This window comes from Balaenoptera ricei, chromosome 19, assembly GCF_028023285.1.
Source record: "Balaenoptera ricei isolate mBalRic1 chromosome 19, mBalRic1.hap2, whole genome shotgun sequence".
NCBI classification, from domain to species: Eukaryota; Metazoa; Chordata; class Mammalia; order Artiodactyla; family Balaenopteridae; genus Balaenoptera; species Balaenoptera ricei.
The window spans coordinates 5,381,295-5,398,100 of record NC_082657.1 but is presented as its reverse complement, the minus strand read 5'-3'; the positions used below and the strand labels follow the sequence as shown (position 1 = coordinate 5,398,100).

At 50.3% G+C, this 16,806-nt stretch overlaps 1 protein-coding gene across 1 annotated transcript in view; it reads left to right on the top strand.

The window, feature by feature from the left end:
* PPP2R1A (protein phosphatase 2 scaffold subunit Aalpha) overlaps window positions 1–10,293 on the top strand; it is a 32,700-nt gene extending 22,407 nt beyond the window's left edge. Inside the window, exons 7-15 of the mRNA XM_059905926.1 lie at window positions 1,160–1,274; window positions 1,384–1,454; window positions 1,888–2,022; window positions 5,362–5,535; window positions 5,809–5,869; window positions 6,590–6,744; window positions 7,584–7,726; window positions 9,601–9,692; window positions 9,848–10,293. Coding sequence (XP_059761909.1) covers window positions 1,160–1,274; window positions 1,384–1,454; window positions 1,888–2,022; window positions 5,362–5,535; window positions 5,809–5,869; window positions 6,590–6,744; window positions 7,584–7,726; window positions 9,601–9,692; window positions 9,848–9,864 — 963 coding nt within the window. The 3' untranslated portion in view covers window positions 9,865–10,293. The remainder of the gene's footprint in view (window positions 1–1,159; window positions 1,275–1,383; window positions 1,455–1,887; window positions 2,023–5,361; window positions 5,536–5,808; window positions 5,870–6,589; window positions 6,745–7,583; window positions 7,727–9,600; window positions 9,693–9,847) is intronic.
* Window positions 10,294–16,806: the final 6,513 nt, after the last annotated feature.

The window sequence follows — 16,806 nt, the reverse complement described above, 5'->3', positions numbered from 1 at the left end:
TAACACAGCCCAGAGGTTAGACTGGTCAGAGTGACACCATCAGGCGGGCAGAACAGGGACAAGATGCCACGTGTCCCAGGACAGTGCTCTTTCCACAGAAGTCTCAGTTTGCTTATCCCACAAACAGGTTTATTGAGCACCAGCTCTTTGCTGGGCATTGCGGGTACGGTGAGTTCAGTACATCCCTGGCCTTCAGGGAACAGACAGCCTGAAGGGGGAGACCAGCTGAGACAGGGGGAAATGTAATGTTAAAGTGTGACAGGTGCGGGCTGGCGGGTGTCCCCCGGCCTGGAAGCACTGAGGCAGGTTCTGGAAGATGAGTGGGTGAGGGCTGGGGTAGGGACACTGTCTGGCGTGGGCAGCGGACCCTGGGCGGTGAGGGCAAGTACGAGCAAGGACATTTGGGACTGGCTTTGGGGGGAGGGGACACTGGAGAGATGGGCACCAGGCCCCCGGGGTCCTCACCTCTCCCCTTAGTCAGGAACTGCCCTGTCTCCCCCCAGGCCTCCAGAAGCGGCGCTCCAGCAGGACCCGTGCGCCTCCTCTTGCCTGGTGTCATGAGATGCGGAGGGCCTAGCGTGCCTGCTTCCCGCTTGACCTTTAGTATTTCATCTTAATTACAAAAGTCACACGGGCTCTGGTAGCCGATCTTAGAGCACACAGAAATATTTAAATCAAAAAGTGAGAGCCAACGCACATCATTAGACTGTTTTTGGATCACGTAACAGAAAGCCCAGCCCTGAACAGCCTGAACAGGAAGGAGATCCGTGGTCATTTCTAATGCAGACAACAATGCTGTGCAGTAGGTACCCTCGTGGTTTGAGGAGACACAGGCTCAGAGACGTACAGGCACTCCCCCGGGGTCACACAGGGGGCAAGTGAGAGCAAGAATTCGAGCCAGGCACTTGGACTCCAGGGCCGTGCTCGGGACCACTGCACTACCCAGCCCAACTCGGCACCATACAACAAGGAAACCAAGGCTCAGAGAGGCTCCGAGACTTGGCCAAGGTCACCCCCATGGCCCTGGCGTTACATCTCAGTAGTGATTCCAAGGGCTGTTTTTGCCCCATCCCTGGTGCCTTTATCTTTGATTTTGTTCTCATTCACTTAGAATACCTGCCAAGCCCTTTGACCCCCCCCTGACCTTCCCTTTCTGCAGCTCCAGAAAGCAGTGGGGCCTGAGATCACCAAGACGGACCTGGTCCCTGCCTTCCAGAACCTGATGAAAGACTGTGAGGCCGAGGTGAGGGCCGCAGCCTCCCACAAGGTCAAAGGTTGGTGCTGGCGACCAGGACACAGTAAGCGGGTGGGTGTCCGGGAGGCTGAAGGCAGAGCTAGGACATCGGGTCTTACCTCCCGCCACCTCCCTTTCCCTGCCCACAGAATTCTGTGAAAATCTCTCAGCTGACTGTCGGGAGAATGTGATCATGACCCAGATCTTGCCCTGCATCAAGGTAACAGGGAATTTGGTGGGAGGAGCAGAGCAGATCTGAGCCTTCCGGAAAGAAGGGATGGAGATTGGGCCTTAGGGGCAGCCAGGTGCAAACCGAGTTCCCCGCCTTCCGGGACCAGGCGGTCTTGGGTTTGGAGCAATTAGGAGCCCTGAGTGCAGGCAAAGTCGGCTGAACGTGGAGGTGGGGAGTGCGTCCCCCTCGAAGCTCACTGGATCTCCTCACCCAGAGAGCTTTGGGATTGGGGTGAAAGCTGCTGGCAACAGGGGTCGTTGAACTCTAGGCAGGCCGGACATGTACGGACCTGCAATTCCCCGTGTACACTAAGCCTGCCCTGGATTGAGATGGCGAGAGCAGGCTGTGTCTCAGGGCTTCTTAGGAGTTGGAGTCTTCTTGGCACTGACCCTGTGGCTCCCCCATTCCTTCTTCCTCCCAGGAGCTGGTGTCAGACGCCAACCAACACGTCAAGTCGGCCCTGGCCTCAGTCATCATGGGCCTCTCTCCCATCCTGGGCAAAGACAACACCATCGAGCACCTCCTGCCCCTCTTCCTGGCTCAGCTGAAGGATGAGGTACGGGCACCGGGAAGGCTCTGTGCTCTGGCTGTGACAGGTGGGGCAGCTGCTTTCCCGGCTTCGCCAGGATCTTCAGCAAACACCCAGATTGCCGAGGAGTTGAATGTTTGTGGGCATGATGGACTGCACGTTAGCTTATCTGTTTATTAGGCGTTTGTTTTGCAAATTCTGTACTAGTCCTTTTTTCCTGGGCACTAGGGATTCCAAGAAAAAAAAAAAAAAAAGAACGAGACACTTTTGGTCCTCAAGGACCTTCAGAGACTGGCAGTGGAGAGGGACAGATGGGCAGTCCCGTGATGCCCTGATCATACAGGTGCTGTGATACATTCCTGGTGATCAGAGTTCAGGCTAAGGTGCTGTAATAGAGACGCCAAAATACAGCGGCTTAAATAAGGTGGAGCATTATCTCTCTCACAACAGTCCAGAGGTGGGGTGGACCTACACTGGGGGGTTGGCCCTGCTGACCTGGGCACTCTGGGTCTGAGGTGGCTGAAGGGAGAGGGCACCGACCAGCAGCAGGCCCAGTCCTCTCAAGAGTAAGACCCCAAAGAGGGTACCCGTCCTGTCTGTTCACACCCCGTTGGCCAGAGCCAGTCACGCGACCGACCTCACCTAGCTGTTTATTTGGCTTGGAGCACAGAAGATGAGAGAGAGCACCAGGCGATGGCTGGAGAGGCCGTGGGGTGACAGCCGGGGAAGGAGTGTGGACTTGGCTCTGAGATGGGGGAGGTGGAGCAGATCTGGGTGTTAGGAAGGAACCCTGAGACTGGTGTCGAGGACAGATGCAAGTGCTGCGGCCCGAAGAGCTGCAAGGAGCCCCGACTGGAGGCTGCTGCTGGAGTCTGGGCGAGGGGCTGCGGCTGCAGGGGTGCGGCTGGTTTCGAGAGGCAGGAGGGGCCGTGCCGGGGCCTGGGGGCTCGCAGGCTCCCCGGTGTTTGCCTTGGTGGTGACCGGGCAGATGGTGATACCACAGGCTGGTGTGGGACCTGTTAGTGTAACTTCTGTGTTCGCAGAGGCCTCACCCTGATGTACATGCACGTGCACACGAGCGTGCGCACACCACACACAGGGCACACGTATGCAGTGCACTAGGAAGTTGAAGGGGACATTGTAACAGTTCATTTCTTCACATGTGAGTCCCCTGGTATGCACACCCCTCCCCCAGTTATGACAGTTGAGGCTTTTATAATCATAGGATATAATGTCCTTTTAAGAAAAAATAAGTAAGCTTAAAATTAAATCATTTATGTTATTTATGTAAACAGTGTTTCATGAACATTTGCAGCAGCTGTATCTAGTGGAAGATTCAAACGAACGTAACAGAAAAAGAGTGAAACTGACAAGTTGATGAGCCCTGGGACAGTTCCTTCCCTCTCCCTGTCTCCCTGAGTATCCTTGGCTTTAGGAAGAAACACATTAATCCAGTGAAGGGGAGGGAGGTTGTGTTGGCTCTGAGAGTCTTCTTCAGCTCTTAGACTAGGTAGTAGGAAATTGGCTGTCTTTCATTCCTAAAGGAGACTCTATTATTTTTGAAAAGCGGGACTTACGTGCTTTTCTCAAAGGATTTGTTGGAGAGGCCTTTTGGGAAATCTCACTTTGGAGCCAGCAGCTGAGGCTGGCTTGTCTTTTCAGCGGTTGCCATTACTCTTCTTCATTGCTTGCTGGGTCTTAGTCCCCATGGCCACCCTTAGCTCCAGTGATTTGCCTGAACAACCTTCGGAACTCAGAAAAGCTGTTATGCTCATGGTCACTGTTGATTACAGGGAAAGGATACAGATTAATATCAGCAAAGGAAGAAGGTGCATGAGACCAGGCGCCAGTTTCCAGTTATCTTCTCCCAGTGGAGTTACGCGTAGTGCGTTTAATTCTCCCAGCCCCAGCGTGTGACAGCACGTGAGGAGACTGCCAACTAGGGAAGCCCGCCGAGCCGTGGTTTCCAGGGTTTTTGTTGGGGGTTGGTCACGTAGGCATGGAATGGAGCCGTTCGCATGGCTGACCTTAGGTTACTCTGTCTCCAGCCCCTGTAGAGGTCAAGCTGATGCCACATGGCCCAAGGTCCTCACCATAAATCACATTATTAGCGTACTCTCTCTGGCATGGCCCAAGGCCCCCAGGTAAACAAAGACCCTTTATCAGGTTGGATATTCCAGGTGCTTAGAGATCGTCTCCCAGGGGCTGGTCAAGGGCCAGTCCTTTGGAATGTGCCAAGTTTGAACAGCCTAGACCTGTCCAGTTAAGCCTTTACTGCACACTTGCTTATCTGGTTCACTGGTTCATTTCAGTGCTTGCTTCCTTACCCCACAGCTCCCAGAGGGAGACATAGAAAAAACTAACTGTGGTGTCTGCCATCCAGGAATATATGATGTTGGACAAGGAATTAATTGTGTTTATGTGCCTTTTCTTAAAAGTTGCTTCAAAGGTTTTTAGAAGCAGATGGGGGCACAGATTTCCCTGCTATCCTAAGGTAGAGCGTTCTTATGAAGTCGCTCTTATAAGTCGAAATGGTGTAGAGCAAAGAAGCAGTTTTTTTCTCTCATAAAAGCAAAAATTCTCTTTGGGTGTGTTCTGGTTAGCAAAAGCAGGCACCAGTGTAGGTCTTTCATAAACTCAAAGTGGTGTAAAGCGAACTTTCGAAAAATGGGGGATACCTGCATATGTGCACATGTTGTAAGTCAGAGCTCATAATATTGGTAGTCACCTAGTGGTTCAAAAATATTTCTTTATTCCTTCGTTTTTTTCTTTCAGCTGATGTATTGAGCACCTACTATGGTCCAGAAACTCTGCTGGGTACTGGAGACATAAGGATAAATGAGATGTGCTCCTTGCAGAGCTCAAAGACTAGCAGAAAGAGTAAAAGTAACAGAAATGATAAAAGTACTAAACTCCCACGTGCCAGGCCCTTTGTGGATCAGGCCATTCAGTAGCCTCAACCACCCTTTGGGATTAGATGGCCGTTTCCGTGTCACAGATTGATACCCAGAACCGTTAAGTCCCTTGCCAAAGGGCTCCCAGCTAGCAAACGGCAGAGCTGGGATTATTACCTTGTCTGTTTTTCCCAGGGTACCATGTTTTTGCACTGTGGTTCCTGCAAATTCTTCAAAAGGACTAAACATTTTTTGTGCTGCTATGATGAGATTTGAAAAGCTGTTCCATCCATGTTGCTTGCTTTGTGTGTGCTTTTAATGTGTCCCCAGGGTGGCGAGCTGGGCTTGGGCAGTGGTAGTCTGCCCTGCAGAGATGTTTATTATACGAGGTTGGTGTGGTTGAGCTCTGCTCGCCCTGCCCTGGGCTCTGTGTGCACTGCCTTCTCTGAGAACCCTCCTCTCCTCTCCTCAGTGCCCGGAGGTGCGGCTGAACATCATCTCCAACCTGGACTGCGTGAACGAGGTGATCGGCATCCGGCAGCTGTCCCAGTCCCTGCTTCCCGCCATTGTGGAGCTGGCTGAGGATGCCAAGTGGCGAGTGCGGCTGGCCATCATTGAGTACATGCCTCTGCTGGCTGGACAGCTGGTGAGCGCGGAGGCCTGGTGCCAGGCACGCTGCCCTGGGAGGGGTGGACGGTGGACCCGGGGGCTGTGAGGACTGTCCGGGGAGTCGGAGGAAGGTACACAGGGGAAATAGGGCCTTATAAGATGGATAGAATTAAATGAGAGAGGGGAGAGAAAAAAGCCCCTCAGGTGAAGCTGAGCAGTGTCCCGGCTGCTTGGGGTGGCTGTGGTTTCCCTGAGGTTTGCTGGAAACTACCCAGTCTCCCGTGATCCCGTACTTCCTTGTCTTCTGCAGGGGGTGGAGTTCTTTGATGAGAAACTCAACTCCTTGTGCATGGCCTGGCTTGTCGATCATGGTGAGTACTTCTGGTATCTCTGGGAGGAGATTGGGGCTCCAGGAAGGATGCAGGGGTGGATTGTCTGGGGCAGGCGGGGGGAGTGGGGGAGGCTAGAGTCACTCTCGCATGCTGTCAGTTGCTCACGTGGACCAGCTCCCTTGCTTTTTGGAGTCCCAGAGAAGAGCAGGGGTAGGAGGCGGACATAACAGGTCACCCAGCGGCTGCCTGCTACAGTCGAGAGTCCTAGGGCCACCAAGCAGACAGCCTGGGTTTGAATCCCACCTCCTGGCTGTCGAAGCTTAAGCAAGTCACTTGCCGTCTTTCAGCCCACGCTCATTCTGTGAAACATGGGACTTCTCATCCCAGTCTTTCAAGGCCGTTGTGAGAACTGCTCATTGTTTTCACTAAGAGTGGCAAAAATAAAAGTTAACATTTTTCTGTAACAGGCAGGCTCCATTCCATGTGCTAAGTACCAGATCATTTGCTTGGGCAAATCCCTTCTCAGAGCCTCAGTCTGCCCGTCTCTATCTCGGAGCTCTTGAGGAGGAGGTACTGCGTGGAAAGAAAACCCTACATTTAGCACACAGCAAGCCCTTTCTTTCTCTTGGAGTTTCTTGGTTCGTACGTGGCCCGGTACCTAGCGCTGCTCGGTAGGCGGTAGTGCGTGTGACTGCGACTCCCCACCCGAGTCAGTCCTTCACCTCTGAATCACCGCCCCCGCCCCTCATCCTTCTGCAGTCTATGCCATCCGCGAGGCGGCCACCAGCAACCTGAAGAAACTGGTGGAGAAGTTTGGGAAGGAGTGGGCCCATGCTACTATCATCCCCAAGGTCTTGGCCATGTCTGGGGACCCCAACTACCTGCACCGCATGACTACGCTCTTCTGCATCAATGTGAGCACGCCCACCTGCCTCCGGCCTGTCCCTGAGGGATGGCGAGTACCTAGGAGAGGAGGAATGGCAGGGGGTCCTCAGGGGAGAAACCTGGCTTGGGGGTGGGGAAGGGATGGCATCTGGGGTTGCAGGGGTGAGTCCTTGGGGGACTGCAGGCCAGAGGTTGGGGCTCCCCAGTTGGAGTCACAGGGCCTCTGGGGGTGGGGACCTGCGTTGTGGGAGGCCCAGGACTAGGGAGACGTGGCCTCTCGGAACAGTGATGGCCAAACCTTTCTGAGCATCCTCTCCGTCCCCACAAAATGTGTATATATCTATTTATGATACAGTGGTTCAATGTGCAGTTTATAGAATCAGATCTGCTTTTTAATTCTAGCTCTGCCACATATTAGCTATATTTAATCACTTAAATAAACCATACACATAACTAGAAATTAAAGGGTAGGATTTCAAAACTAACATAACTAAGTGTTCTGATAATTTCTTCCCATGCCTCACTTTGGAGACCACTGCACTAAGGAAGGGATCCCAGGGGTCAGGAATCAAGTCCCATCCCAAGAGGATGAAGGGGAGTCTGAGGGTGGGGAGACGGGATGGGACAGTGTGGGCTGGGAGTTTGCAGGGCAGGGAGACGGTGGTGTTAGGAGGGTGTTAGGGGAAATGGGAGCTTCCAGAGCATAAACTACCCTCAGCGTGGGCGAATCTGGGCTCAGGGCTCCCCCTGTTGCTCAGCTTCGCCCTCTGGCCTGACGCTCACCAGGGTGGCCTGGTCAGAAAGGGAGAGAGATGGGAGTTAGCCGTGAACTTTGGGTGGTCACCCTCTGCTGCCCACTGACCTCCAGGTGCTGTCCGAGGTCTGTGGGCAGGACATCACCACCAAGCACATGCTGCCCACGGTGCTGCGTATGGCTGGGGACCCCGTCGCCAATGTCCGCTTCAACGTGGCCAAGTCCCTACAGAAGATAGGGCCCATCCTGGACAACAGGTGAGGCCTGGGCCCTCCTTCACACACCAGCAGCGCTGGTTTGGGGCATCTTAATCTTTGACTTTTGAAGGTAGAGCTTAGGGTTTGAGGCCCAGCACTGCTGTTTGCTCGCTCTGTGACCTCGAGGTCTTAGTTTCTTCAAATGTAGAATGAGAATTCACATGACCTGCCTCACATAGTGGGAGGGGGTGAGAAGGTGGCAGTTCTATATAATAGCAACAAATCATTAGAAAATAAAATTAACAAATGTGTGTGTGTGTGTGTAATTTACAATTGCACCAAAACCATCAAATACCAAGTAATAAATTTAATGAAAGATGTGTAATACCTCTAGTGAAAACTATGAAATGTTGCTTTGAGAAATTAAAGAAGACGTACATAATATTCATGGATGGGATGGTTCCCGAGACTCAAAAGTTTAGTATAATCTCAGTTGATCTCAGCAGGTTCTTTGTTGAAAAATTGACAAGTAGATTCTGGAATTAACGTGAAAATGCAAAGATCTGGAATAAGCAAGGTGATCCTAAAGAATAACAGAGTTGGAAGACTTATCCTACCAGACACCAAGACTTAACTATGATGCCACAGTAATTAAAAAGTGAGGTGTTGGCACAATAATATTCAAATAGCTCAATGGCACAGAATTGAGGGCACAGAAACAGACCCTCGTGTATACCACAGCCGCTGCTACTGCAGTTCAGTGGGGGAAATGGATCGCTATGTCAGAATGGCTAAACTAAAAAAGCTCAGTGGCGCAAGTGTTGGTGAAGAACTCTCTGGTGTTGGTAGACGGCTGGAACTCTCATATCTTGCCGGTGGGGCTGTAAATAATAAATGGGCCTAATCATTGAAAATTGGTGGAGCTGAGTGAAGCTAATGAGACGTACACCCCGTGAGCTGGCGTGTCCTCTCCCGGGTGTGTCCTCTCCCGGGTGTATCCTCTCCCGGGTGTATATTCAAGAGAAAGGAGTGCTTGCTTCTAACAAAAGAATGTTCATGGTAGCTTTATTCATATTAGCCATGAAGTGGAAACAGCGCAAGTGCCCATCGACAGTATAGTGGATAAGTTGTGGTTTATTCATATGGTAGGAGACTGTATTTAGCAATAAAAAGACTCCTTCCTGCTGTATGCAGCAACCTAGGTGACTCTCAGAGACTCACCTGTGTGAGAAGCCAGGCCCAAGAAAACCTATCCTGGGATTCCATTCATATCAACTTCAAAAATGGAGAAAGGGGCATGTAGGTGATGGAAATGAGAATAGTGGTTATATTGGGGGGGAGGGGGAGCTCTGTGAACTGGAGGGGACATGTGACACCTGCACCTCTGACTTCTGTCTCTGTCCACGACACAGCTTCGTACCTTTAGTTTCTCTCTGAAGTCCACCTTCGTTTCCCCAAACAACTGAGTGTCGGTGCAGATGCATTTCCCTGGGCCCCTTACCTCCCTGGGCTCCTGTAGGGCCAAGTCCCTTCCTTGTGGCACTTGCCTCTCCTGTTACTCATCGTCAGTTTGGTCTGTGTCTTCCTCCCAGCCCAAGCTCCACATGGGTGCGAATCAAGAGGGTTGGATTTTCCACTGTTCACACCTATCACGCAGTAGGCCTCAATAAATACGTTAAACGAATGGAAGGCATCCGATTGCCAAGGCTCAGAGACTTGTGGGTTCTGGATTCCACTTTTCCACATTGTCTGACCTCCCTGTACCTGTTCTGGGCCCCAGAGGCCTCTGTCCTGGTTTGTCAGACTTCCAACCTTCAAAGTAATTGTTTCTCTGGCCCCTGAGACTCTTAATTCACTTGTGTGTCTGTCTATGTGCACACCTTGTGCCCCCGGCCCCACCTGGCTGACCCGGTGCCCTCCTCTGCTCCTCCCAGCACACTGCAGAGCGAAGTCAAGCCCATCCTAGAGAAGCTGACCCAGGACCAGGACGTGGACGTCAAGTACTTTGCCCAAGAGGCTCTGACCGGTAAGGCATTGAGAACTCCGGGACCCCAGCGGCAGGGTGGTCTGCAAGGACGGCGCTAGGCCTGGGGGCAGCCGCTCCAGGCGGGGAGACGCAGGAGCAGCTGTGGGCAGAGGGCTGCCTGCTGTTCTGACTGCCAACTGTTGCTGTTTCCCCAGTTCTGTCTCTCGCCTGATGCTGGAAGAGGAGCCAACGCCGGCCTCTGGTGTCCACCCTCCCCCCGCAGTCCCTCCCTCAGGGAGACATTGGGGGGCCTTTGGCTGTCACTCCCTGTGCATGGTCTGACCCCAGGCCCCTCCCCCAGCACGGGTCCTCCCCTCCCCAGCCTGGGAATCCGACTTCTCACCGTCCACCTCCCGAGGGGCTGAGCGGAGCGCAAGGTGGGACAGGGCAGAGACCTTGGGAGGAAGGGGCCACTCCCGCCCACGCTGGGGGAGAGATGTGAGCATCCCAGGTCGCTGGCTCCTGCTGCTGTAATGGGGACCCCCTCCGCCATCTACTTCTCCACCTCCCTTCCTTCCCCTCGGTGGTTTTTTTTGTGTCAACTGTGTCGTTTTTATTCCTTTTTTTCCCCTTTTCACAGAGAAATAAAGGTCTAGAAATAGCTGGTCCTCTGGTCTTAGTCACTAGCATGGAGAAGAGGGCACCACCTCAGCGCCACTGTCTTGCCCTTCTCTCTGGGGAGGACCTGATTACTGGGCTCGCACAGCCCTGTGTCCTGCGAGTGAGGAGGATTCTCTGGGAAGCCGACGGGAGTGCAGCTGGCCCACGGGGTAGAGGGTCCACGAGGTGTCTCTGGCCAGCACGGTGCTGCGGCGCAGTGCAGTCTCACGGACGCTGGCTGAGTATGTGGTGGTAACAGCAGGTGCCCTGGAGCCAGACTGCGTGCATCCGGGTCCCGGTTCCTCCACTTGACAGCCGTGTGGCCTCCAGGTCCCGGTTCCTCCACTTGACGGCCGTGTGGCCTTGAGTAGGGGGCCCAGTCTTTCTGAACTCAGTGGGGGTAACAGCAGAACCAGACTGAGGGGCCGGGTGTGAAGACTCGATGAGTTAATGCACGTAAGGTGCATACTGACTCGGGGGGGCATGAGAGGAGTCGGTCAGGGGGGCTGTAGCTTGCTGGAGAAGCCCCTGTGGTGGGGAGGTCTCAGGATAGTCAAGGCTGTGACAGGGAGCGGGCCGGGGGCTGTGGCTGCACAGGGCCAGTTATCCCTCAACATCTGTCCGCCTGTTTCTTTGCTAAGATGGACACCCTGATTTTCAGCTGGGCACAGGACTGCCTGGATTCAACGCATTTTCCCAGGGTCTCTTGAAATTTGGTGTGGCCTTGCGACTAAAATCTAGCCAGTAATATGAGAACAAAGTGGTATGTGCAGCTCTTAGGAAGTGTTCCTAAGCGGGGAGGAGATACGCTCCCGCTCCTTTCCTGCTTCCTGTGCTCTGGAATGTGGAACAGATGGCCGGATGGGAGCAGCCATCCCAGGCCAGGAAGTGATCTTAGACGTGTGGGCCCAGCAAGGCAGCAGAACAAGATAGGCGGAGCCTGGGTTCCTGATGCTGTCGAGACCCACACAAGTTACCAGTCAGTCGCCTGGGAGAGTTAAACTGTTTAAGTGACTGTTTGGGGTTTCATCGCTTGCAGGTCACCCGAGTTCTAACTGGTGCGGGGGCCAAAGAGCCCCGGAGAGAGGAGCCGCAGACGTAGTGGATGGTGGTGCGTGTAAGGTTTCACAGAGGACGTGATACCCGAGTGAGATCTGGCTCCGCAGGGTGGAGGGGAAGTTGGCGTTGGGTGGCAAGGCGCTTGCACCAGCTCAGTCCTCATGTTACTGAGTCCCTACTGTTTGTTAGACCAAATCGAACCCTGGGGGGTGAGGGTGAAAGGGACTCTGTTCCTCCTGTGATTAGCTCACCTTCATCTCCTAAGGGCAGGGCCTGTGGTTAAACGCAGTCCCCCCACCCCACCCAACGCAAATGTACCTTTCCTGGGGTATAAATATTTGAAGGGCTGAACGAGTGAAGAATTCACGAGGTGGGGAGGCAGGCAGTGTAATAATCACTTGCAGCATGATGTTGAATGTTCAAGCTTAGTCATCAACCTGCCGGTAATGGTTGGAGGAATGTTCAGATGAGTGACTATGGTGTCCCACTTAACATTTTACTGCACGACAACCCAACCCCGCAAACTTAGTGACTTCAAGCAATGAAAGGTGTCATTCCTCATAGTTCTGTGGCCTGGGCTTGGCTCAGTTGGGAGGTTCTTCTGCCCCGTGTGCTGTCTGCTGGGGCTGCAGTGTTCAAGATGACTTCTTCATTGCCAGAACCCCTGGGGTTGCTTCTGCCTTCCAGGGTAAAGCTCCAGTCTTCAGCTTGCTCCAGAATACTCTATATGCCCTGGAGTCAGCCTCATCTCTCTATGCTGTTGATGCGTCCGCATGTCAGCAGCGGAGCTAAGATGTCTCTGGACCACACGTGGTAGGACTGTTACGTGGGCAGCCTCCAGTGGACCACACTCCAGGACTCACATCTTGAGTGGTCCCCTCCCACACTGGCTCTGGGCTTGGCCACGTGACTTGTTTTGGCAAAGGAGTGACAGCCTCAGAATTGAAGTGGGGGAGACTTGAGGCTAAGAGATCCAGGAGGATTCTGGTCTAAGCTGGAGCAGGTGGAGTTGGGGAGGTGGCAGGTGACGAGGGTAACAGGAGGATTCCATAGGAGACAGATTGGGACTTGGTGGCACCTGCATTAGGGGAGTAAAGGGAAGGTTGCAGTCTCCTTGGCACCCAGGATTCAGATCTTCCCAGTCTCACCACCCACCACTCCCTGGCAAACGTTCTTGGCTCCTGCAAACCCACACATGCTTCAGCATCTCCAACCTTTTGCCTGTAACATGAACCTCTACCTGGAAAGCTTTCCCTGCTCCTCCCTCATTAGGGAAACAAGGAATTCAGTATGGAGAGTGGGGAAGTGAGACGGAGTTACCCAGGGAGCATGGAGGCGTATGTAGGGGCCAGATCCCGAGGAGCCTCTGAATAGCAGGGTGCAGGGCTTGAACTTGGTCCTGAGGGACGGGGCCCAGTAAGACTTGGGGAGATCCTTCTGGGGTCAGACAAGGCCAGGAGGCCAGGGAAGAGGCTGGGATGGTGGTCCTGGAGGCTGAGGACCTCATCTGGGCTGTGGTTGAGGACAGAGGGCAGAGAGATTGAGGAGGTGGACCTGATGCCACTTCTCCTTTTCAAACCCACAAGAAGTTACACAAGGAGCAGCCGGAAGCAGCCGGAAGGAAGGCCCGGTCTCTCTGCTGTCCTTGGCTCTCATCAGAATATCTGAAGTCTCAGCACATACCTGTCATCAGCCCTCCCCTGTGGAGGAATCCCTGCTCCAGCCACCCCCTTCAGTTCTTCCCTGTCCAGCTGTGTTTCCCAGATGGGGGAACAGACCCAGAGTGCGTTGGGTGTGTGATGTGGGCCCTTACTGACTGACCGACCGACCAGACCAGAACTCCACAAATCTCCCAGAAGAAAGGAAATGCCTTGATTTCCTCTTGTAGCTTGAGAGCCTCTTCAGCTCAGCCAAAGAAGGAAGCTGGCCTGACAAGCTAGACGAGGAGGGACATGGCATGGCTGGCTTAGTAGCGCTACCGGAATACGGGTCCTGATCTCTTAGCCGTGATGCACGTTGTGGAAATCCTTTTTAATGAGTCGGGGCAAAACCTGATCTGACCTGAACTGCTCTAGTGACGAAACCTGACTCAGGCCGTTATGTAGAGTTTTATCCGTTTTCTATGGAATATAAAGCCCAGCAGAAATGCTCTTGTGTTTGGAATGTATGGAATATACTGAATTAGTAATCAAAGAAACCATCCACAAAGAGAAGCCCAGACCCAGATGGCTTTACTGAATTCTACCAAAACATTTAAATAATTAATACCAGTTCTTCACAAACTCTTCCAAAAAATAGAAGGGGAGGAAACACTTCCCAGCTTATTTTGAGGCCAGTATTGCCCTGATACCTAAAACCAGACAAAAACACCAAATGAAAGAGATCTACTAGATCATTATCTCTTAAGAACATAGATGCAAAAATGCTCCAAAATACAACCTGAATTCAGCAACACGTTAAAAAAAAATTATACACCATGACCAAATGGAATCTATCGCAAGCATTCAAGGTTTAACATCAGAAAAATCAACATAATACACCATTAGTAGAATAAAACACAAAATCACATAATCATCTCAGTGGATGCAGAAAAAGCATTTGACAAAATCCAACACCTTTTTGCGATAAAAACACTCAACAAACTAGGAATAGAGGGGAACCTCCTTAACATTATAAAAGACGTCTCCAAAACCCCACAGCTAACATAATACTTAACGGTGAAAGACTGGGTGCTTTCCACGTAAGATCAGGAACTTACAAGGCACTCTTGTCCCTTCTACTCAACATTGTACTGGAAGTTCTAGCCAGAATATTTAGTCAAGAAAAAGCAAAGGCTTGCAGATTGGAAAGGAAGAAGTAAAACTGTTTGCAGATGACATGATCTTATATATAGGAAATCCTAAGGAGTCCACTAAAAAAAAAAAAAAATGAGCTACTAAACATGTTTAGCAACATGGCAGGATACAAGATCACAAAAATCATTTGTATTATTGCAGACAATAACAAGTGTTTGGTGAGGATGTGGAGATAATTGGAACCCTCATGCACTGCCGGTGAGAATGTAAAATGGTGGACCCACTTTGGAAAACATTACCAAGCAGTTCCACTGCTAGGTATATACCCAAGAGAATTGGAAACATGGCCACATAAGAGCTTGTACACGAATGCTAACAGCATTGTTCACAAGAGCCAAAACGTGGAGCCCACTCAAGTGTCTATCAGCTGATGAATGGACAAATAAAATGGGGTGTATCCATATAATGGATACTACTTATATAAAAATGACAGAAGTACTGACATGTGCTGCAACATGGGTGAACCTGGAAAAAAAACCATTATGCTAAGCGAAAGGAGCCAGACACAAGCGGCCATATATTGTGAGCTTTCATTTACATGAAATGTCCAGATAGGCAGATCTATAGAGACAAAGTAGATAAGTGGCTGAGGTCGAGGGGTCGGGGTAGGGGGTGGTGGGCAATGGAAAGTGTCTCCTTAAAAAAAAAAAAAAAAAAAAAAAAAGAAAGTGTCTCCTTAATGGGTATCAGGCTTCTTTTGGGGGTGATGGAATGTCCTGGAACTAGTGGAGATGGCTTCACAACTTTGTAAATATACTAAAACTCATGTAATTGTACACTATAAGAGGGTAAATTTGGTGATACATGAATTACATCTCAATGAAGAACAGTCACCACTAAGCCCTATCTGGCTACCCCGGTCTAGGTAAGTCGGTTTGTAAGAATAAAACAGAATTTTCTTCTGTCCTCTCCACAAAGTTATTTATACTCCAGTTGGCCCTCTGCACCCTTGGGTTGAGAATATTTGGGGGGGGAAAGAATTCCAGAAAGTTTCAAACACCAAAACTTGAACTCTCTGCATGCTGGCAACTATTTACATAGCGTTTACATTGCATTAAGTATTATAAGTAATCTACAGATGATTTAAAGTATATAAGAGGGTGTGCGTTGGTTATGTGCAATTACTACGGCATTTTATATAAGGGGCTTGCTTGAGCATACGTGGATTTTGGTATCCATGGTGGGTTCTGGGGTTAACCCGCATATACCAAGGGATGACTTTTTTTCAGGTGCTGTTTAGAAGAGGACTTTCCTTATATTTGCTATCGATTTCTATCTTCTTTGCACTATAGTTAGAGAATATGTTTGATATTTTTAAAATCCTTTGATAACAGCTGAGACTGACTTACGGGGCCCGGTATATGGTCAAGTGTTGTAACTCTCTTTGTGTCATTGAGTAGAGTCAGCAGATGTGAGCAACATTCTGCAAGGTCCAAAAGACCAAGTTTATTGTTTGTGGTAGGTAGACCTGCTATTCATTTCTAAATTTAGCTTTTAACAAATTAATACTAAGAAAATTGCTCAACTCCCACTTTAATTGTAGAATTGCCTGCTCTTTCTATTAGTTTTATAAATTTCTGCTTTATGTATTTTGAAGCCATGTTTATAGAGGCATTTTAAAATGAAGACTTTATATTTTAGTGAATTCAGTCTTTTATCATTATGAGATTACTTCTTTACATTGAGCAGGACCTTTTCATGTCAAGTTTTATTTCTCTGATACTAATATAGATCCTTCAGCTTTCTTTTGATTAGTATTTGCACGGTATGCTTGTCCCATCCTTTTGTTTTCAAACTTTCTGCAGCCTTAGGTTTTATATATAGCGATCGTAAATGGCATATTTTTAGAAAATCCAGTCTGACGATCTTTGTTAACTGATATTTAGTTCCAATTATATTTAATGTACTTAACTAATATATTTGCGCCTAAATCTGCCACCTCCCTTTATGCTTTCTATTTCTTCTACTCTTCTGTTTTTCTTTTTCTCATTGCCTCTTTGTGGATTGACTTAGGATTTATTTTACCAATTCATTTCTCCCCTCTTCCTAGTTTGGAATCCACAGATTCTGTTTTTATTCTTTTAGTGGTTCCCCTAGAACAGTGTTCCCCCACCTGAGTACTGTTGATATTTTCAGCCTGATAATTTCTTGTAGGGGCTGTGCTGTAGTAAGTTTATTGGCATCCCCAGCTTCCACTAGCTAGCAGTAACACCTCCCACCTCCTCCATGGCCAGAAATGTCTCCAACATGGCATATATGCACTAGGAGGCAAAATCCCTCCCAGCTGAGACCGCTGCCCTAGAAATTAGCACACGCATAACCAACATGTCAAAGTCTAACAATCAACACCTTTATCCTCCCCGTGTTAATACAAGAACCTTAGAATTTTTTTTTTTTTAATTGAAGCTAGGTTTTTTTTTTTTTTAATTATTATTTATTTATTTATTTATTTTTGGCTGTGTTGGGTCTTCGTTTCTGTGCGAGGGCTTTCTCCAGTTGCGGCAAGCGGGGGCCACTCTTCATCGCGGTGCGCGGGCCTCTCACCATCGTGGCCTCTCTTGTTGTGGAGCACAGGCTCCAGACGCGCAGGCTCAGTAGTT